Source organism: Aquarana catesbeiana, linkage group LG07 (genome assembly GCF_042186555.1).
Source record: "Aquarana catesbeiana isolate 2022-GZ linkage group LG07, ASM4218655v1, whole genome shotgun sequence".
NCBI classification, from domain to species: Eukaryota; Metazoa; Chordata; class Amphibia; order Anura; family Ranidae; genus Aquarana; species Aquarana catesbeiana.
The window spans coordinates 315,620,903-315,640,411 of record NC_133330.1 but is presented as its reverse complement, the minus strand read 5'-3'; the positions used below and the strand labels follow the sequence as shown (position 1 = coordinate 315,640,411).

The window sequence follows — 19,509 nt, the reverse complement described above, 5'->3', positions numbered from 1 at the left end:
AGAACTCCTCTACAGAGGGAAAGTGCAGGAATGGTTTCATGCTGGATTGCTGCACAGATCTGGAAAAAATACACAAAGGATTTAAAGTATAAGTTCACCTTTAAAAATAAATAAGTGCACATCTTTTTGCAGGTAAAAAAATAGGCATTTATTATTATTTTTTTACATGGAGCCTGGAAAGCATTGCACCCATGATCAGCAGATCACAGGTGCCGTGCAGGACTCCTGCAGATTTCACAGTGTATCTGTCTACTCATACCTCATACGGGCAGGCAGATGCACACTGACAGGAAGAATGAACGAACTATCAGAACGCTCAACAGTGCCAAAGTAGTTCATTGAAATTTTTAGCCAACAGCCACAAAGGCTGTTGGGACTTGTAGTTTCCCAATTACAGGGGACTGTGAATGAATGACGTAGCCTGGCCACGGGAAGCCCCGCACAGCCACGTTTTTTTCAAACGGTAACAGCAGGCGCCCGGGGAAGATGCCCACCTGCTGTCACTGGGGGAGGAGGCTACAGTTGCTGGAACATATTACATGCTCCACCCTAAATATGGGTGGGACATGTAACATGTTCCCAAAGGTGAACTTAGCCTTTAAGTAAGAATGCACATGGCTCTCATATTTAAGCAATAATTGTTCTGCTGAGACTTCAGCTTTAAAGGCTGATTCCACTTTTTCTTAAAAAAAAAAAGAAAAAAGTAAATGCACTTGTTTGCGTTGAAGCCTGCAGAGCATTGCACTTGTGATCAGTGAGTCGCAGGTGTACAGCGCAGGCTCTTGCACAGTTTACCCCTAGATCCCCACGCAGATACGGACCTTCCTTTGTGGGACTGGGGGAAGTGAACCTAGATTATATTTGCTGTGATGTTGTCACCCTGCTGCCGGTGTGCCCTTCAAATTCTCTCTCTGCCATGGTGGTAGATGGGTCTTTTACTAACCTCCATTCATCATTCCCGGACCTTGCTGAAGGAAAATGCACCCTGCATTTAGGTAAGTAGCAATGGATGGGCTATGCGACTATATACAGATTACATCCTAAATATGGGTGTAACATGAAACATGGACCAAAAAGGGGCTTAACCTTAAAAACTAAACTAATAATTCAAAAGGGGATGAAGTGGAAAATGGGGTTGTGATGTACAGTAACCAGTAAGGTGAACACTGTAATATTCTAACTTGTAGTGATAAATGGACAGCTAGAGTCTTTTTTGCTGTCAGCAACAATCTTTAATCTTTCTCAATATTTTTTTTATTTTTAAGAGTGCTCTTCCTTCAATTCTTACATACAAGCAATGTTATTGTGACCAGCAACAGTCACTTTGCATTTACCTAAGTATGTGCAACTGCCTGGAATGCTGTCATGCTGAGAGCAGGAATGCATTCATAAAAGCTCATTTCATTGTCCATAATTCTCCATAAAAAATACAATGTTAGCAAGAACCTAGAATACAAGGTGCTGCTTGAGGTCATTAGCACCCTTTGTTAACACTGGAACATAGCACAGCAATGCTATACTACTATAATATACTGAGTTTCTATCGGCGCAAGAATAGAATTGGTGACAACAAATATTGATAAACCTGAAAACAAAAATATGCAAAATAACGTTTGTGCAAATTTGCAAAATGCCCCCCCCCCACCTGGCTGCTGCTAACACAGAAAACGTGCCTACTTCACATTAATTGAATAAATACCAAAACAGTGCTGCTCTGCCAATATTATCAATGTGCAAATAATAAAATGATTACTGAACTTAATTAAACCTGCAAAAAATGTGCAAAATACAATATGCAAAAATACAATTTCAGTGTCAAATATTAGATGTAACATTACACCTCCACCTGATTGCTGCTAGTACCGATCAAACATATAGGACGAGATACTCGCGGGATGACGTCACTACTGCGACCTCATCAGGAGTATTTCGTTGTTCATTGCATCCTTAGCCCACACTGCTGAAGTGCTTTTTTTTGTGAGTATACCATATGTTGTTCCTACTTGGACAAATAAACCTTTGGCAAACAGAGAGCACTTGATCTGGTGTTTTTTATCCTATGTCGTACCGGAGTCACCTGAGGGAGGTCTGAGACTGGTCAAGCCTATATGCAGCTTAATTGATATAATTTTGTGTGTTGTTAGCGCAGCACCTTCCTATATATTTAATCGGTACCAGCAGCAATCAGGTGGAGGTGTAATGTTACATCTAATGCCTCGTACACACGGTCGGACTTTGTTCGGACATTCCGACAACAAAATCCTAGGATTTTTTCCGACGGATGTTGGCTCAAACTTGTCTTGCATACACACGGTCACACAAAGTTGTCGGAAAATCCGATCATTCTGAACGCGGTGACGTAAAACACGTACGTCGGGACTATAAACGGGGCAGTGGCCAATAGCTTTCATCTCTTTATTTATTCTGAGCATGCGTGGCACTTTGTCGGATTTGTGTACACACGATCGGAATTTCCGACAACGGATTTTGTTGTCGGAAAATTTAATATCCTGCTCTCAAACTTTGTGTGTCGGAAAATCCGATGGAAAATGTGTGATGGAGCCCACACACGGTCGGAATTTCCGACAACAAGGTCCTATCACACATTTTCCGTCGGAAAATCCGACCGTGTGTACGGGGCATAACTGTTATTTGGCTCTGAAATTGTATTTTTGCATATTGTATTTTGCAAATTTTTTGCGGGTTGAATTAAGTTCAGTAATAATTGTATTATTTGCACATTTATATGATTGGCAGTGCAGCACTGTTTTGGTATGTATTGCTATGTTACTGTTACTAATTATTAGTACATAAGACATTCTGGCCTTTTTTCTCTCATGGAGCAAAAGTTCAAGCATGTTGTGGGACATTCTTTAAAGTAGGGTTGCATGTGTCCAGGTTTTGTACTGCTTGATACCCGGGCACATTACTCAGCCCAGACCAGTGACAGACCATTCAGGCGGGGGGATGGGCAATTAGCATACCCACCAGAGAGCCACTGTGCAGCGTCATTGCTTCTAAATAAATACACTGTTGGTATGTGTTGGGAATCCGAAGCCTCTTTCTGTCCCCCCCCTCCAGACTCCTGCAGGGTTTCTGAACACTGAATCAACACCCCCCCAACCTCCAATCAGCAGTGCCATGTGCTGAGAGAACGGGAAGACGGAGATCACTGTAGCTATTGTCGGGCTGGCTGCTGCTCACACCGCATGCAGGGAGAGGTGTGCAGAATTTTTTGCTGGGAAAAGTCTCCTTGGGTGGAAAGCTGCAAAGTTTCAGGAGGATTTGTTTTTTTAGGTGATGCAATACAGGGTTAAGGTGACAGGAGAATTGGAGAAGATAGTGAGTGTATGGGGGGGAGGGAGGAGTCTGCAGCTAGATCACAGCTGATGGGTATTTACCAAGCCTGCTCACATGTCAGTCCCTACAAACATCCCTACATAGTTCAGTCCAGATAATGTGAAGTAATTTATGACCATTCATGTAACCCTATGTTAATGTGGTGAGTTTACACTTCTGAATGTACAGACTCAGAGTTTGGATAACACATGGTTACATGAATGGTCATACATTACCTTTACATCATCTGGACATACAGAGTGCTAGGGGCTGGATTATATAGATCTGTATTGACATCCTATAACAGGAGATTGTTTTTATTGAGTAGTACTTTTGTATGATTTATTGCTGTATATAGTAGTGGATGAGCACAATAGCTTTTTTGATCTGACCACTTCTCAGCCCCCAATGCCTCCCAGTTTGCATCACCCCCAGACCACTTCATACATCCAGCTGACAGACATCACTCAGAGCTGCTTCCTACCCCCCAGCTGAGGGACATCATTCCATAGTCACTTTCCTTCCCTTATCTTCCCAACATCGCTCCCTGGTCACCCCATAGACACTGCAAGATATCCCTCACCATTCTGCCCTGCCATACCCTCTGCACTCCTCCCCTGTACATACTGACCCCGTCATACCCACCGCACTCCTCCCCTGTACATACTGACCCCGTGATACCCTCCACACTCCTCTCTTTATACATACTGCCCCCATCATACCCTCCACACTCCTCTCTTTATACATACTGCCCCCATCATACCCTCCACACTCCTCTCTTTATACATACTGCCCCCATCATACCCTCCACACTCCTCTCTTTTTACATTCTGCCCACTGTCATACTCTCCACACTCCTCTCCTGTACATACTGCCCCCGCCATGCCCTCCACACTCCTCTCCTGTACATACTGCCCACTATCATACTCTCCACACTCCTCTCCTGCAGATTCAGATGTAAGGGGAAACTGCAAAATCAGATGTAAAGGGGAGCAAACCCGGTGCATTCAGATGTAAAGGGGAACTCTGTGGATTCATATCTAAAGGGGAGCTCTGTTGACTCTGATGTAAAAGAAGACTCTTGTGATTAACTCTATGATTACAAATGTTATTTAATCACAAAAATATTGCCGTGCGCTGCTAAAGTGTTCGGGTTTGGCTTTACGAAAAGGTGGCAACCCATTTCTGAGCAGAACATGATCCCCTTTCCTTTCACCTCTCCCTCCCATCTTCCTCTAACCTAACTCATCAAAGTCTACCATCCCTGTCCCTTGCTGGCACCATTTCCAGTGCAGGGTAGTGCTGCAGATGTGCCCCTATCAGCCAGTCCCCTAATGCTGACATCATTCTGCTTCTGGATCCTGAAAGACAGCCAATAGGAAGTGCTCACTTCACTCAGGCAGAAGACTCAGGGTTGGAGCGTTATGTGAATGCCACTTTAGTAAAAGGGGCATTTAGATTTTGTTTTTCTTTTCTTTTTGTCATGCAATTTATCACTTAGAGGGGGGTGGGAGAGAGAGGAAACAATGGGGGGTTAGTATTTGCCTAAGGATAAATGTTAGTATGGAATTGAAGTAGGAAAAGTTCTGCAAAACACTTGGATTGGGATTGAAAGCAGTTATTTAAAATGTCCTCATTTCGTTTTTATTCCTAAAAATTTGATGTTTCAACTGAATTTGCCAGTTTGGTCCTGGGGAGGGGCAGGGGGGTTCTGGATTTAGCAAAAGTTATAATAAAGGTATAGCTATTATTTAAGGGCCTAGCTATTTCCTGTTAGGTGTTTTTTTAGACAAATTACAAGATTGCTTTTGGATCCAGGTTTCTAATTGCAGCTCCTTCTGTTTTCAGCAGCTTTTCCTAATAATGCAGCCAACTCTTCCCCAACCTAACCTCCTACTACTGTAAAGGAAACATGAATATATAGAAAAGCTATTTACGCTGACATAAGAATTAAACAGTAGACACATCATCAATGTCCAGCTCCAAAGTCAGATCACTGGTACATTCCCCTCCTGCAATGCATGTTATTTGTTAGTGAGTCTCATCTCATTGCCTTTAGGAATACAGCAGTACTTGAGGCTGCCATTTGCAAACTAAGTGCTCTGGATTTAGGCACTACAAAGTAGTATATAAGCCTGAGTAGGTCTGTGTTTTATATGAAGCTTGGTGTACTTTGTGCAGATCTGTGCAGTAATCCAGTTTGAAACTTTGACTCTATGCAAGAGTTCCTGTAACAAACTAGTCACTTCTGCTCTCTCTCTTTGTGCAGGGTGACTGGTCTTGTCTCAGACCCGCTCCTGTAGTTTTTTGCAGAAAGCCTGTAGTGGGTGGGGTCTGCTGAGTCCCTCCCACAGTTCTGCTCTCTGCACAGTAGATCTGCAGCACAGTGATGAAGTCACTGATACTTTTACAAGGTAATAACTGGGCTTACAAAGACATTTATTTGGTGTTCATAAAATCGATTTAAATCCTTTGTGTTTATTGAGAAATACATTAAATGTGAGTTTTTGTGCCTGAAGTTCAGCTATAAATAAAACTGAGATCAGATATCATTCAATTAAAAAAGTACAATTTGTTTCAGAAGTACCATCATCATTCTCCGTTTAATAATTATATTCTTTATGTTATGGCTCTTATGTTTTTCAGGATCCTTTGTTCCAGCAGAATATTGTTCACTACGAATTGCTAAACAGATATTTACCAGGATTGGAATGGACGACGATATTGAAACAAATGCCTCAACTTTCATGAGGGAAATGAAGGAGGTGCAGCATTACATACACTCGTGCAGAAACTACGTATTGCAATAAACATAATTATAATAATAATGGGCTTAAGAGGAATTCCAGGTATAGATATTTTATACATTCTGGTCCAGCGGCATTCTAAACATAGGAGGTCAGCCACTCAGTACGGGCACCATTGCTTTGTATTTTTAGAAAGAATGCAATTCTTACTGATTGGACTAGGTGGAGAAGCAGGGTTATGGCGTCACGCTGTCTACCTTGTACAATCAGAGAATGCTTTGCAGTCATTCAGAAGATGCAAAGCAACTTATGAATGGTGCCATGCTGAGCAGCCAGAGACCTGTGTTCAGAATGCAACAGGCCATCTGATAAGCACCGAACCTGGAACCAAGTGGAGATCGCTGGAGTAGTGGTGTCTGTGTCAGTGATTTCCAGCTTCCAGGGGCATCGGCCATTAATGGTATATACATATATCCAAGCTGGACGGTATAAAATATCCACATCTGAAATTCATCCTAATGCGTTTAATATAAAAAATATACATTATATATTTTATTATACACCCCCTTCCATCCTCCCAACACACCAAGCTAAAAAAATATACATTGTATGATTTATTATACACCCTCCTTCTCAGGGCCGGATCCAGGGGGGGGCAGCGGGGCCCCCCTCAATAAAATATTACCAACTCTGAGGCTCCCGGTGCCACCTCCTGTGGGTCAGCAAGCCCAGATTGCGGGTTCCCGAGCATCAGTTTGAAGATTGGAGTCATCACTAGAGAAAGTAGAGCCGATGCTTCCTGTATAGCGCCAGCTCCTGACACAGGCAGAGTGATACCAAATGTACTCCGCCTGTGACAGGAGTGATACAGGAAGCATCGCCTCTGCAGCCGCATGCTTCCTCTAGCGCCGGCTCCTGTCACACTGATGCTTGGGGATGGTGTGTCTGGAACCAGCCAGCAGTACCAGCCAGCAGAACCCACCAGCAGTAACAGCCCTGGAGGACAGCCAGCAGCATCCACCAGCCATACCTGCTTGGGGAACAGCAGCAGCCAGCGATACCTGCAGGAATCCCGAGGAAGAAGTAAAACTTGAGGTCAGTTGAGGTGCATGTAAACCACAGTGCATCAGTGTGAAAGCAGCCTTAGACCCCTTTCACATGATTGGTCCGAACGGGTCTGCCTGTCTTTTTTTCAGGTTGACCCAATCTGACTCTTCATTCACCTCTATAGAGCAGCAGATGTAAATGGACTTGTGTTCGTTTATACCAGCCTATCTCCAATCTGATCCATTTAAAAAAACAAAAGGGGTTCTGTCCCCTTCCGTCTGGGTGGAAGAGTAGAGTGGGCTGTGTCCGTGTCTGCTCTGCATATGTAAAGTGGACACGGACCTGTCATCTGCCACTCCGCTCATTGTGCCCCGCGACCGGTTACCAAGTCGCTAAAGTGGCCCTTGCTCCTCAAAAGGTTGGTCACCCCTGCTGTAGAGCATGAGTGGTGGATGAAGAGGTGCGCTGTAGCAGCTTCCCCCTTAGTTTTGCCACGGAGGGAAGGAGTCCCAGATGGAGAGGTGCACTGTAATGTAGCGCATCAGGAGACCTGCAGGGAGATTACAAAGATTTCCCGTGAAGTTGATAAGTGTTTAGACCGCCGCCACTGTTGCGGCTAGCCTTAACACTTTCATCACTGTGGTTGGCAGGTCTCACTATTCTTCCATACCTCCTTCGCGCTGAGAGCAAGTGGCATAATTTTAAACGTGTCACTGTTTAAACACGGTTAGGACTGTATGATACGTTAAATACAGTTCTGTAAGCAACACCTTATTTTCTGGCAGTGCCCCTCCCGAGACTAGACTCTGGATCCGCCCCTGCCCCTTCCATCCCCCCAACACACCAAACAAAAAAAAAACAAACCCTAAGAAGCCCTCATCACAACGCTCCTCCCCTTCCCGAAGTGTAATGCCGTGTACACACGGGCGGACTTTTCGGCATCAAAGGTCCGACGGACTTTCGAACGAACGAACTTGCACACACATGATTACACCAAAGTCCGACGGATTCCTACGTGATGATGTACGACCGGACTAAAATAAGGAAATTGATAGCCAGTAGCCAATAGCTGCCCTAGCGTCAGTTTTCGTCCGTCGGACTAGCATACAGACGAGCGGATTTTTCGACCGGACTCGAGTCCGTCAGAAAGATTTGAAACATGTTCCAAATCTAAAGTCTGTCTGATTTTTGACCGAAAAAGTCCGCTACAGGTCCGATGAAGCCCACACACGGTCGGATTGTCTGACGGATTCGTCGGACCAGTCTGGTCGAAAAGTCCGCCCGTGTGTACACGGCATAACTCTTTTCTGGTAAACCTCATGTTTTTGTATGGATTTCAAATGTAGCTGTTGATAAATCTATGCATAGATAATGTAAATTACACAAATGTGTGCTATTTTTTCTTAAGATAACATACATAATTCAGAATGTAAATGACCAGTCACTAATAATAATTGATGAACTTGGAAGAGGCACTAGTGCGGAGGAAGGCATTGGGATCTGCTACGCAGTGTGCGAACACCTTCTTGGTTCAAAGGTATCTTTTGTCATTTCTCAATTGTCATTGTCAAGTTGTCTCAGGTGTGTTAAATTTGTTGTTATCGCTCTCACTCTCTCATACTGGTCACTGGATGTTCAACATGGCACCTCATGGCAAAGAACTCTGAGGATCTGAAAAAAAAAAAATGTTGCTCTACATAAAGATGGCCTAGGCGCTATAAGAAGATTGCCAAGGCCCTGAAACTGAGCTGCAGTATGGTGGCCAAGACCAAACAGCGGTTTAACAGGACAGATTCCACTCAGAACAGGTCTCGCCATGGATGACCAAGGAAGTTGAGTGCACATGCTCAGCATTATATTCAGAGGTTGTCTTTGGGAAATAGACATATGAGTGCTGCCAACATTGCTGCAGAGGTTGAAGGGGTGGGGGCTCAGCCTGTCAGTTCTCAGACCATACGCCGCACACTGCATCAAATTGGTCTGCATGGCTGTCGTTCCAGAAGGAAGCCTCTTCTAAAGATGATGCACACGAAAGCCTGCAAATAGTTTGCTGAAGACAAGCAGACTAAGGACATGGATTACTGGAACCATGTCCTGTGGTCTGATGAGACCAAGATAAACTTATTTGGTTCAGATGGTGTCAAGCGTGTGTGGCGGCAACCAGGTGAGGAGTACAAAGACAAGTGTGTCTTGCCTACAGTCAAGCATGGTGGTGGGAGTGTCATGGTCTGGGGCTGCATGAGTGCTGCCGGCACTGGGTAGCTAACGTTTATTGAGGGAACCATCAATGCCAACATGTACTGTGATATACTGAAGCAGAGCATGATCCCCTCCCTTCAGAGACTGGGCCGCAGGGCAGTATTCCAACATAACGACCCCAAACACATCCAAGACGACCACTTGCTAAAGAAGCTGAGGGTAAAGGTGTTGGACTGGTCAAGCATATCTCCAGACCTAAACCCTATTGAGTATCTGTGGGGCATCCTGAAACAGAAGATGGAGGAGTGCAAGGTCTCTAACATCCACCAGCTCCGTGAAGTCATCCTGGAGGAGGGGAAGAGGACTCCAGTGGCAACCTGTGAACTCCATGCCAGAGAGGGTTAAGGCCGTGCTGGAAAATAATGGTGGCCACGCAAAATATTGACACTTTGGGCCCAATTTGAACATTTTCACTTAGGGGTGTACTCACTTTTGTTGCCAGCGGTTTAGACATTAATGGCTGTGTGTTGGGTTATTTTGAGGGGATAGCAAATTTACACTGTTATACAAGCTGTACACTCATTACTTTACATTGTAGCAAAGTGTCATTTCTTCAGTGTTGTCACATGAAAAGATATAATAAAATATTTACAAAAATGTGGGGGGTGTACTCACTTTTGTGAGATACTGTATGTACGACCTAAAGTCACATCATGCAGGCGGCACAGTGGTGTAGTTGGTAGCACTTTTGCCTGGCAGTAAGAAGAGTCGCTGGTTCGAATCCCAACTACGACACTACCTGCCTGGAGTCTGCATGTTCTCCCTGTGCCTGCTTGGGTTTCCTCCGGGTACTCCGGTTTCCTCCCACACTCCAAAGACATGCTGGTAGGTTAATTGGATCCTGTCTAAATTGTCCCTAGTATGTATGAATGTGAGTTAGGGACCTTAGAGTGTAAGCTCCTTGAGGGTAGGGACTGATGTGAAAGTACAATGTATATGTAAAGCGCTGCGTAAAATAATAAAATATTTACAAAAATTTGAGGGGTGTGCTCACTTTTGTGAGATACTGTGTATATGTAAGGTGTGGCATAAACTGACAGCACTCTATAAGTACCTAATAAATATTAAATATTAAAACTCCCTCTACATCATGTCCCAGCATTGTTTTTTTTTTCTGTAGAGAGAAACAGCTTTTATTACTTCCTGTGACATCATTACCAGGATTGTAAAATTGCTGCAAGGGGCTAATTTCCTATTGGTATAGGCACACCACCCAGAGCTACATCTCCCAAGAGCCCTTTCCCTATACACAGTGTGTCGGCAAGCTCTTGTGAGTCAAGGCAGCAGCATTTCTTTTGCTGGGAACAAAATTAATGTATGCATGTGTAGGTTGAAAAAAAAGAGGTGAGGATAGATGGGGTTCTGTAGTCCAGCAGGTAGGATTGACAATGCTGATTTAGGTTTCAGTGCAAAAAAAGGCACTCGGGTTCGGAGTGTTTGGCGTTTGAGCCCAATTCATATACCTGTCACAAACCCCCAAGAAATGACAAGTAAATTCTCAAATATGGGTGTTGCCTATATTTGGGTAATGACCTCACCGCCATCCACATTTACATTTAGCTTTCGAACGGGGAATCTCCCAGTTGACAGCAAAATGCAGCCAGAAATACAACTCATGACAGCTTCCCAGCACCGGCACTGCCAAATCTGAGTACTGGCCTACCTCTGTACACCAGCTCAGAGTTATTCCTAATTACTGCTATTTTTCTAGTCTGAGAACTGGCTGTAAATTAAGAATTTGTCCCTCCCATAGCAACAGTTCTAAAAGTGGCAGTAGTAAGAACTGTATAATGAAAAAAAGGACAGCGCTAAACCCTACATGTGAGAACCTGCAGAAAATATGTATATATGTGTGTATGTATGTGTGTGTGTGTATGTATATGTGTATATATATATATATATATATATATATATAATTATTTTTTTTTTGCAGGTTCTCACATGTAGGGTTTAGCGCTGTCCTTTTTTTTTCATCATACAGTTCTTACTACCGCCACTTTTAGAACTGCACAGAATTATGGCCAGGGAAAGCTACTGAGTGCGGAGATAAATTACCAGACAGACGCGGAAGACCAGAGTTGCTATGGCGGCGGCGAACAGCAAGCGTGAGCGTTTTTAAAATAATGATTTATGAGAGTAAGAGATTTTTGAGCATACTGTTAGTGACATGTTAATTGCAAATACCGTAATTATTAGCGTATTAAGGAAAAAAACTTTTAGGAGGGAAGTTTAAGGAAAAAACTTACATTTAAATGCCCATCAATGCAGCCTTATCAGTGTCTATCTGCAGCCTTGTCAGTGTCATTGCAGCCTTGTCAGTGCAGCCTTGCCCCAGTGCAGCCTTGCAGCCTTGTCAGTGCACCCTTACCCAGTGTCCATTGCAGCCTTGCCCCAGTGCAGCCTTGCCCCAGTGTCCATTGCAGCCTTGTCATTGCAGCCTTACCCAGTGTCCATTGCAGCCTTGCCCCCAGTGTCCATTGCAGCCTTGTCATTGCAGCCTTACCCAGTGTCCATTGCAGCCTTGCCCCAGTGTCCATTGCAGCCTTGTCAGTGCAGCCTTGCCCCCAGTGTCCATTGCAGCCTTGTCCAGATTTAAATATGGCGCCGCCGAGATTGCAGGGACTAGGCGGAGCCAAGATACGCATAGCCAAGTGTACTCGGCTCCCCTCACAGTCCCGCCCTATGATGGACATATCACAGGTCCAATGGTGGGACTGGACGTGACTGTGAGCGGAGCCGAGAAGAGCCGTGTACACTCGGCAATCAGCGGAGATCGGCATATAACACGCACCCACAATTTTCCCCTGATTTTAAGGGGAAAAAGTGTGCGTTATACACCGATAAATACGGTAACTAGTTAGATTTAAATATTGTTTAAATGTTATTTTATCATTAGGAGAGTTTACCACCCCTTTAATTTGCCACACGTGTCAGTAATGTTACTGACACTAGCACAAATGCTTGTCGGAATTAGGCGCAGGTAGTTTTTAACTCCGGGAGCGATGTCGCCGGCCGGATCGGTGAACGAGGACTGCTGCGGGGTCTTCGATCTAAGGTAAATAATTCATAATGAGCTAGTATGCTATGCATACTAGCTCATTATGCCTTTGTCTTTCAGTTTTTTATTTTTTTGGGTTTACAACCATTTTAAAGAATAATTGGATATGTTCAGTAGGCAGCATTCTGGTGTGAGTTTCAATTTTGTCTCGGTTTTAGAATAGATCTGTGTACAAATATTATTCCAACAGTGGCGCAAAGACGGGCACTCCCACCATATGTGTAGCATGGTACCAATGTCATTGCCACAGCGCCAACATTTTTCTGTTGCTTCCGGGTTCCATGCATGCAACTTGGCCGGGGTCAAGTACTAGTTAGTCAAAGTTTTATATGAACTTTCTTGAATGCTGGAACTAATAGAACATTTGTGTGCTAAGATGCAGGCATTAAGCCATTGATCATCTGTGAATGTTGTTTCAAAGGCTCCCACTCCTTCCTATGTTTGCTAGTGGAATCTCCCAAATTAGATTGCAACCTAGGCTGCCTTTTTCATTAAAACATCCTATTTTCTTTTCAGGCTTTCACACTTTTTGCAACCCATTTCTTGGAGTTATGTCATCTAGGTACAATGTATCCAAATGTAGAAAACTTTCACTTTGCTGTAAAGCATGCAGCAAACAAGTCGGGGATAAAGGAGTCGATCGCTTATACCTACTTGCTATCCAAAGGGCAGACGAAAGAGCAGAATTATGGTAAGAATGATGATAGATATGTTACAATCCCAGAGTTAAACATAACACAGTGCCGTAACCTAAAGCAGCCTATTGAAGATCTGCTGTTCTTAGTTGGCTTGCAGTTACTGCAGTAATTTTTCTTTTGCACAATGAGCCCATACATTAATCTATTTTTTTATTTTATTTTATTTTTTTCAAAAAGAAGGTCGAAGGGAAAATAAATCACCCAATTCCCCCATCCATACATTCGATGTGGAAGGGTGAATCACTGTCACTGTGCTACAGCGTGGAGACTTTCCCGCCGTGAGAATACAATGATCAGTGCTGCTGGCTATAGCTGGCAGCACGAATCGATCGGGAAAAATCCAAGCATATTTACTAGTGGGTGGAAAAAAGACTGGAGCCAGGCAAGTTCTGGGACCCTGAAATGAATATTCAGCATTTTTGGAAACATCCGAGTTAACACAGCTGTTTTATTACACTGATGTTCATCTAAAATAGTGAATGTGGATGAACCTGACATTCTGCTTTGACCCTTCCCCACCACTAAACAGCAGGACAAGAGGTATTATCTGTACACAATTTAAGCTGAAAGGATAAGTTCACATTTCCATAACATGCTACATGTTTACACCCATATTCAGGGTGTAACATGTAATATGTTACCAACGAAACTCTGAAAAAAAACAATTCAGTTACCATATCTTAGAACTGGTAGTGGTGCTTTAGGATGACACTCTAAATAAATGGCACTACACCGTCGATCAATTATTGCATTTTACCACACATTGCTGCAGCTCACAGGCCTGATTAGGCCTTGGTTTCGTATGTGTGTGTGTGTGTGTGTGTGTGTGTGTGTGTGTGTGTGTGTGTGTGTGTGTATGTATATATAATTATTAAAATAATTGATGTCAATCTCCTTTGTTGTATTTAGGTTTAAAGGCAGCCACACTTTCATTCTTACCGGACTCCCTAATGGAGGATGCCAGTGAAATCTCCAAGATAGTTGCAGACAAGATCCTGGTATGACCACTGATTTTTTTTCTGAGATATGTAGTTGCTGATTGTAATGAGTGAATTTCTGTAACAAATTGTTCTACTACATTTGCATAGTCCATCAGCTGACGTGTGGGATCCTTGCTTAACATTTAAAAAAATAATGTTCTTATTGCTGTCTCTTTCCCAGCTGGGGACAGTCCCCCCCACTTCTTGTTCTGTATTATTCCTGTCTCAACCACAGGGACACAGACTAATAAATGTTTACGTCTAACTTCTCCCAATTCTATTCTAAATTAAGAAAAATGTTGTACATTCAGTTGGGCTTTAAATAAATTAGAGTGCAAATGATTATGAGAACAGATTCTAACAATTATAATTATGCCACTGTAGGATTCAGAAATCAGTGATTAGCATATTTGAATTTTAAGTTAAAGTGATTGTAAAGTCTTGTTTAAAAAAAAAAATAAAATAACAAACATGTTATACCTACCCCCTCTGTGCAGTTGGTTTTGCACAGAGCAGCCGGATCCTCCTCTTCTCGGGTCCCTCTTTGCTGCTCCTGGCCCCTCCCTCCTTTTGAGTGCCCCCTCAGTCAGTAGCTTCCTATGGGGGCACCGGAGCCGAGTCATAGTTCAGACACGGAGCTCCCCAGCCCCGCCTCCTCTCCCCACCGATTGGCTGGCTGACTTTGATTGACAGCCAATGGCACTGCTGCTTTGCCTCAGCCAATAAGGAGGAGAGTCCCGGATGGCTTAGACATTCATGGACATCGCTGGAGAGAGATGGGGCTCAGGTAAGTCATTAGGGGGGCTGAGGGAGGCTGATACACACAGAAAGTATTTTATCTTAATACACAGAATGCATTAAAGAGGAAGTACAGGCAGGAAGAAAAAAAAAAACACACCCTGTAAGGCAAAGGCATAATGAGCTAGTATGCATAGCTTACTAGCTCATTATGAATAAACTTACCTGAGATGGAAGCCCCTGAAGCGACCCTGGTTCTTCTCTTTCATCACCGTCATCTATCCGGGAGCATGCGCGAGGGAGCCGCCACTAACAGCATGATCGCCGTTAGCAGCGGCATGCTCAGTGCGCCTGCGCGCCGCTGTCTACGGCGCATGCGCCGTAGACATCGGTGCCAGTTTTTTGCAAATATCTCCTAAACCGTGTAGGTTTAGGAGATATTTGTTGCACCTACAGGTAAGCCGTAATCTAGGCTTACCTGTAGGTAAAAGTGGTCTCAGAGGGTTTACAACCACTTTAAGATAAAAAAAAACCTTCTGCCTTTACAACTCCATTAAAGCTGAACTATAATATTGGTACCCAACCCCTCATCTTTGACATTCCTCCCCCCCCCCCCGCAGGAACATACCCTACTTAATTTTATTTTTTCTAATCAGTCTACGTAACTTTTTTGCATTGGTGTGGACATGGGGCCTCTTCCTTCATATCTTCCTCCTGCACTGGGGGGTCCTAAATGCTGCAAGGAGAGATGCCACAAAATAACAGCAGTCCCAGTAAACCCAGGGCGAGCTGATGATGTGTCCCATTGGGCAGGTCCTTGACACTGTGGGCTCACAGGGAAGTGGGTTCAATGGCTGTCATTTACCACTGAAGAGGAGCGAGTATGGATCACCGTTAGTCTGCAGAGTACAGAGCCGCATATATGGTGGGAATTGCAGCAAGAACTGACTTTTTGTTTTAACTATACGTAAAACTTTTTTTTCCCATTTTGGATACAGTAAGAAAGGGTCATGTCAGTTTATTTTTTGCCATCTTTGTCCCATTGGTGAGATTTCCCTTCACTTCCTGCCTCATAGCCAAACAGGAAGTAAGAAGAAATCCCTGAAAATGAAAGGAATTCTTTGGACTCCACACCCCCCCCCCCCCCCCCCCAGGTCACCAGAACTAGTGTCCTCATTGGAAGATTTCCCTTCTTTTACTTTTCTGGGGGCAAATCAAAATTTGTGATTTTCTTTTACTTTTACTTGTGTAGCAAAGGCCCGGGGCCCCTGAAGCCCAATGGTGACCTCCAGAGTTAAGGACAGCTGACATCCTTCAGTGTAGAGTGGATTACAAGGCATGGTGGGTGTAATGCAAGAGGAACAGGTGGACACTTTTTGAATGCAAAGAGATTTATTGCCTCTTAAACCTGTGGGAGAGAGGGTTAGGGCCAGGACACCCTTAGGTAGATGCAATGTTAATTAGCAGTTATAGGTAGACAGCTATACAGGTGAAGGCCTTCAGCCGCACACCACTTCTGTATAGGTAGGACCGCTGTCTACTATGGCAACAATCTTGTAGCTGTTACTAACGGTAAAGGTATTCAACTATTTCAGTTTCTCTTACTAGACTTCAGATCCACTAGCCACTGGATCCCCTGAGCTCTTTCACTGTAGCACTCAGTATTTTCCTCAAGTGTCACCCCCTCTTCCCTGCTGGGTCCCTGGCTCGGCACTCGCAGATACTCCTCAAGCTTCACCCCTGCTGACACGTTAGGTCCCTGGCTTGGTACTCCACAAGCGTCACCTCTGCTGTTCTGCTGGGTCCCTGACTTGGCACTTGCTGATGGTTTCCCACTTCTTCACCGTCCCCAGTTGGCGAGAAGTCTGCTATGGTACTGGCCTCAGCTTACTCACAGTGGTCTCCGGTAGCAAGGTGGATGGTCCCTTTGTGGTAACAGCTTCCCCTCTACCTCCGACCACGACTGGTTCCGCGGCTGGTGGAACGTTACTTCTGGTTGGACTACAAGCCCACAGTCCCAACCCTGCACTACTTCTGGATAGGCTGGATAGCAGCAAGATGTCCCCGGGATAGGCCTTAGGTTTCTGGCATAGCAGCCTGGGGCGATACGACACACGCCCACCCAGACAGCTGTCCAGGTGGCACAGAACCCTGAGCACCTGACCTCACCTAAATAAATAGGTTCTCCCAGCAGGCCAAGGGACCCAAGCAAATCCCTGCCTATTGGCTGAGACAACCCATTCATTCTTAATCTGTCCTTGCAATGCCCTTGTCTTATCTAATGTCACCAGATACCCGGCCATCTAGTGAAACAAGAGAGAAGTGCAGCAATTCCAGAATTAGGGTGAAATCAATTGACCTCCTAACAATTGGCAAAGGCAACTATCACTTGGCAAATAAATTTAATAGCAACCCTGCCTAAACATCAGGGTGCTACATATGCAATGATAATGGTAAACAGGACAAATAGAGAGGGGGAATCTCCCTAATGGGAGCATAGACAGCCATAAAAACTGACACACTGGGGGTTATTTACGAAAGGCTAGTCCACTTTGCACTAAAAGTGCAAACGACAAGTGCAAAGTGCACTTGAAATTGCACTGAAAGTTCACTTGGAAGTGCAGTCGCTGTAAATCTGAGGGGTAGATCTGAAATGAGTGGAAGCTCTGCTGATTTTATCATACAATCATGTACAAGCTAAAATGCTGTTTTTTATTTTCCTTGCATGTCCCGCTCAGATTTACAGCGACTGCACTTCCAAGTGCACTTTTAGTTCAATTTCAAGTGCTCTTTGCACTTGTAGTTTGCACTTGTAGTGCAAAGTGGATTTGCCTTTCGTAAATAACCCCCATTGTGTAATGCCTCTCCACTCTATCCAAAACTAAAAAAAAAAAAGGTTTGCCTCTAATTATACTTATTAATTCAGAGATTGGTGATGGGCAGTCTCGCTGACCAATTGGAATGTATAGAATGCAGAAAAGGGATAGCAAGCTTTTACACTAACAGGAAGTGGCAAAGGTTTGCCTGATTAGAAAAGCTCAACATTCTTACCCTGTCTATGTGTGACTGTATGGGTTTCAATCCTTCTGGCATTATAGCCATAGCAGTCTTCACTAGGGGGTGTACAGCCAAGTTTATATATATTAAAACACGTGTTTACATGTTGTGAGTAATTTTACAGTCCATGTTTAGCACTTATAGACTTCATTATCCAACAGCAAAAACAGAGCAGCACTCTGGAGAGCAGGAGACAGATGGCCACTTATCAGCTAGCTCTAAGGCTTGTACAGGCAGCAAAGAACTCCAAACTGGACCCTGAGAGTCTGAGGACTTACCTGAAACATCTTAAGAAGAAATATACTTCTGACCTCACCACTGCTTGCCATTTGTCTGCAGAGTCAAAGCAATAAAGTCACATGAACATGTAGAGTATTCTCAACAGTCCAAACAATTCTTAGCTGTAATTTTTGGTTGGATGCTAACTGTTGTTAGAACAAAACGGGGATTTTTTAAAAAGTATTATAAAAGATATTTATACCTGTAATAATAATTTGGAAAAATTTGTATTAAATGTGACCAAACACTATTTTACCTTGGACACCTCATTACTTTTCTAAACCATCCGAATTGGATCTACCTCAATTTTCAACTCTTTGTACTCTTTCTGGCCTGTAGAATCTGATTGTACAGTTGCCATACAATCTTATCTAGGTATGAAAACTAAGGTAGTGCTGGAATACCCAAATAGGTCATTCAATTTCCAAACCATTGAAATCCATTTATATAGTCCCTGAATAGTTTACTGCATAATTGTTGGTAATTCTAAAGGGGATTGTACGGTTTAAATTGTATGTATTTGGTTAGGTGATCTCAGCTTAAGTGTAGTAGAGATTTAACAACTTACTGGCAAGAACGTTGGTTATCAGATCAGCAGCGGCACAGCTGGATCATCCACCTAGGCAGGAACCTTCATGTGCCTGGAGTAAACCAAGGGAATAGAGCAAATGGCCAATGCTGTGCCCCCTCCTGCCCTTCACAATGGAGGATTCACTTATAGACAAGGGTTGATTTACTAAAGACAAATAGACTGCACTTTGCGAAGAGCAGTTGCACTCTGCAAGTGTAGTTGCTACAGAGCTTAGTAAATGAGGTAAAGCTTTGCTTTGCAAAGAATAACCAATCACATGCAAGGATAACTTTAAAAAAAAAAACAGCATTTTTGCTTGCACATGATGGAAGTCAGCAGGGCTGCTGCTCACTTATTAAGCTCTGGAACAACTGCTCTTGCAGAGTGCAAATGCACTTTCCAAAGTGCGCATATTATTTGCCTTTAGTAAATCAACCCCTATGTGTCTGGTCCATATCAGTACGGACAATGAGGGAGAGTTACTAATATTGGTGCACTCAGAATCAGGTGCAGCTGTACAATCGGCTTCCAACTTCAGCTTGTTCAATTAAACAAGTTCAGTCTGCTGTAGCTGCTGACTTTTCATACAAGGACACTTGCCTGTCCAGGGATCTCGCGATGTCAGCACCCCTAGCCGATTCGGCAATCAGCTTCGAGTGCAGGCGCCGGCATCTGTAGTAAGGGAAACAGGAAGTGAAGTCTTGCGGCTTCACAGCCTGTTTCCTACTGCGCATGC

General features: G+C 43.8%; 1 protein-coding gene across 1 annotated transcript in view; it reads left to right on the top strand.

The window, feature by feature from the left end:
• MSH4 (mutS homolog 4) overlaps positions 1 to 18,364 on the top strand; it is a 111,243-nt gene extending 92,879 nt beyond the window's left edge. The window contains exons 16-20 of the mRNA XM_073592078.1: positions 5,986 to 6,104; positions 8,542 to 8,670; positions 12,967 to 13,141; positions 14,058 to 14,146; positions 18,085 to 18,364. Of these exons, the coding sequence (XP_073448179.1) occupies positions 5,986 to 6,104; positions 8,542 to 8,670; positions 12,967 to 13,141; positions 14,058 to 14,146; positions 18,085 to 18,276 (704 nt within the window). The 3' untranslated portion in view covers positions 18,277 to 18,364. The remainder of the gene's footprint in view (positions 1 to 5,985; positions 6,105 to 8,541; positions 8,671 to 12,966; positions 13,142 to 14,057; positions 14,147 to 18,084) is intronic.
• Positions 18,365 to 19,509: the final 1,145 nt, after the last annotated feature.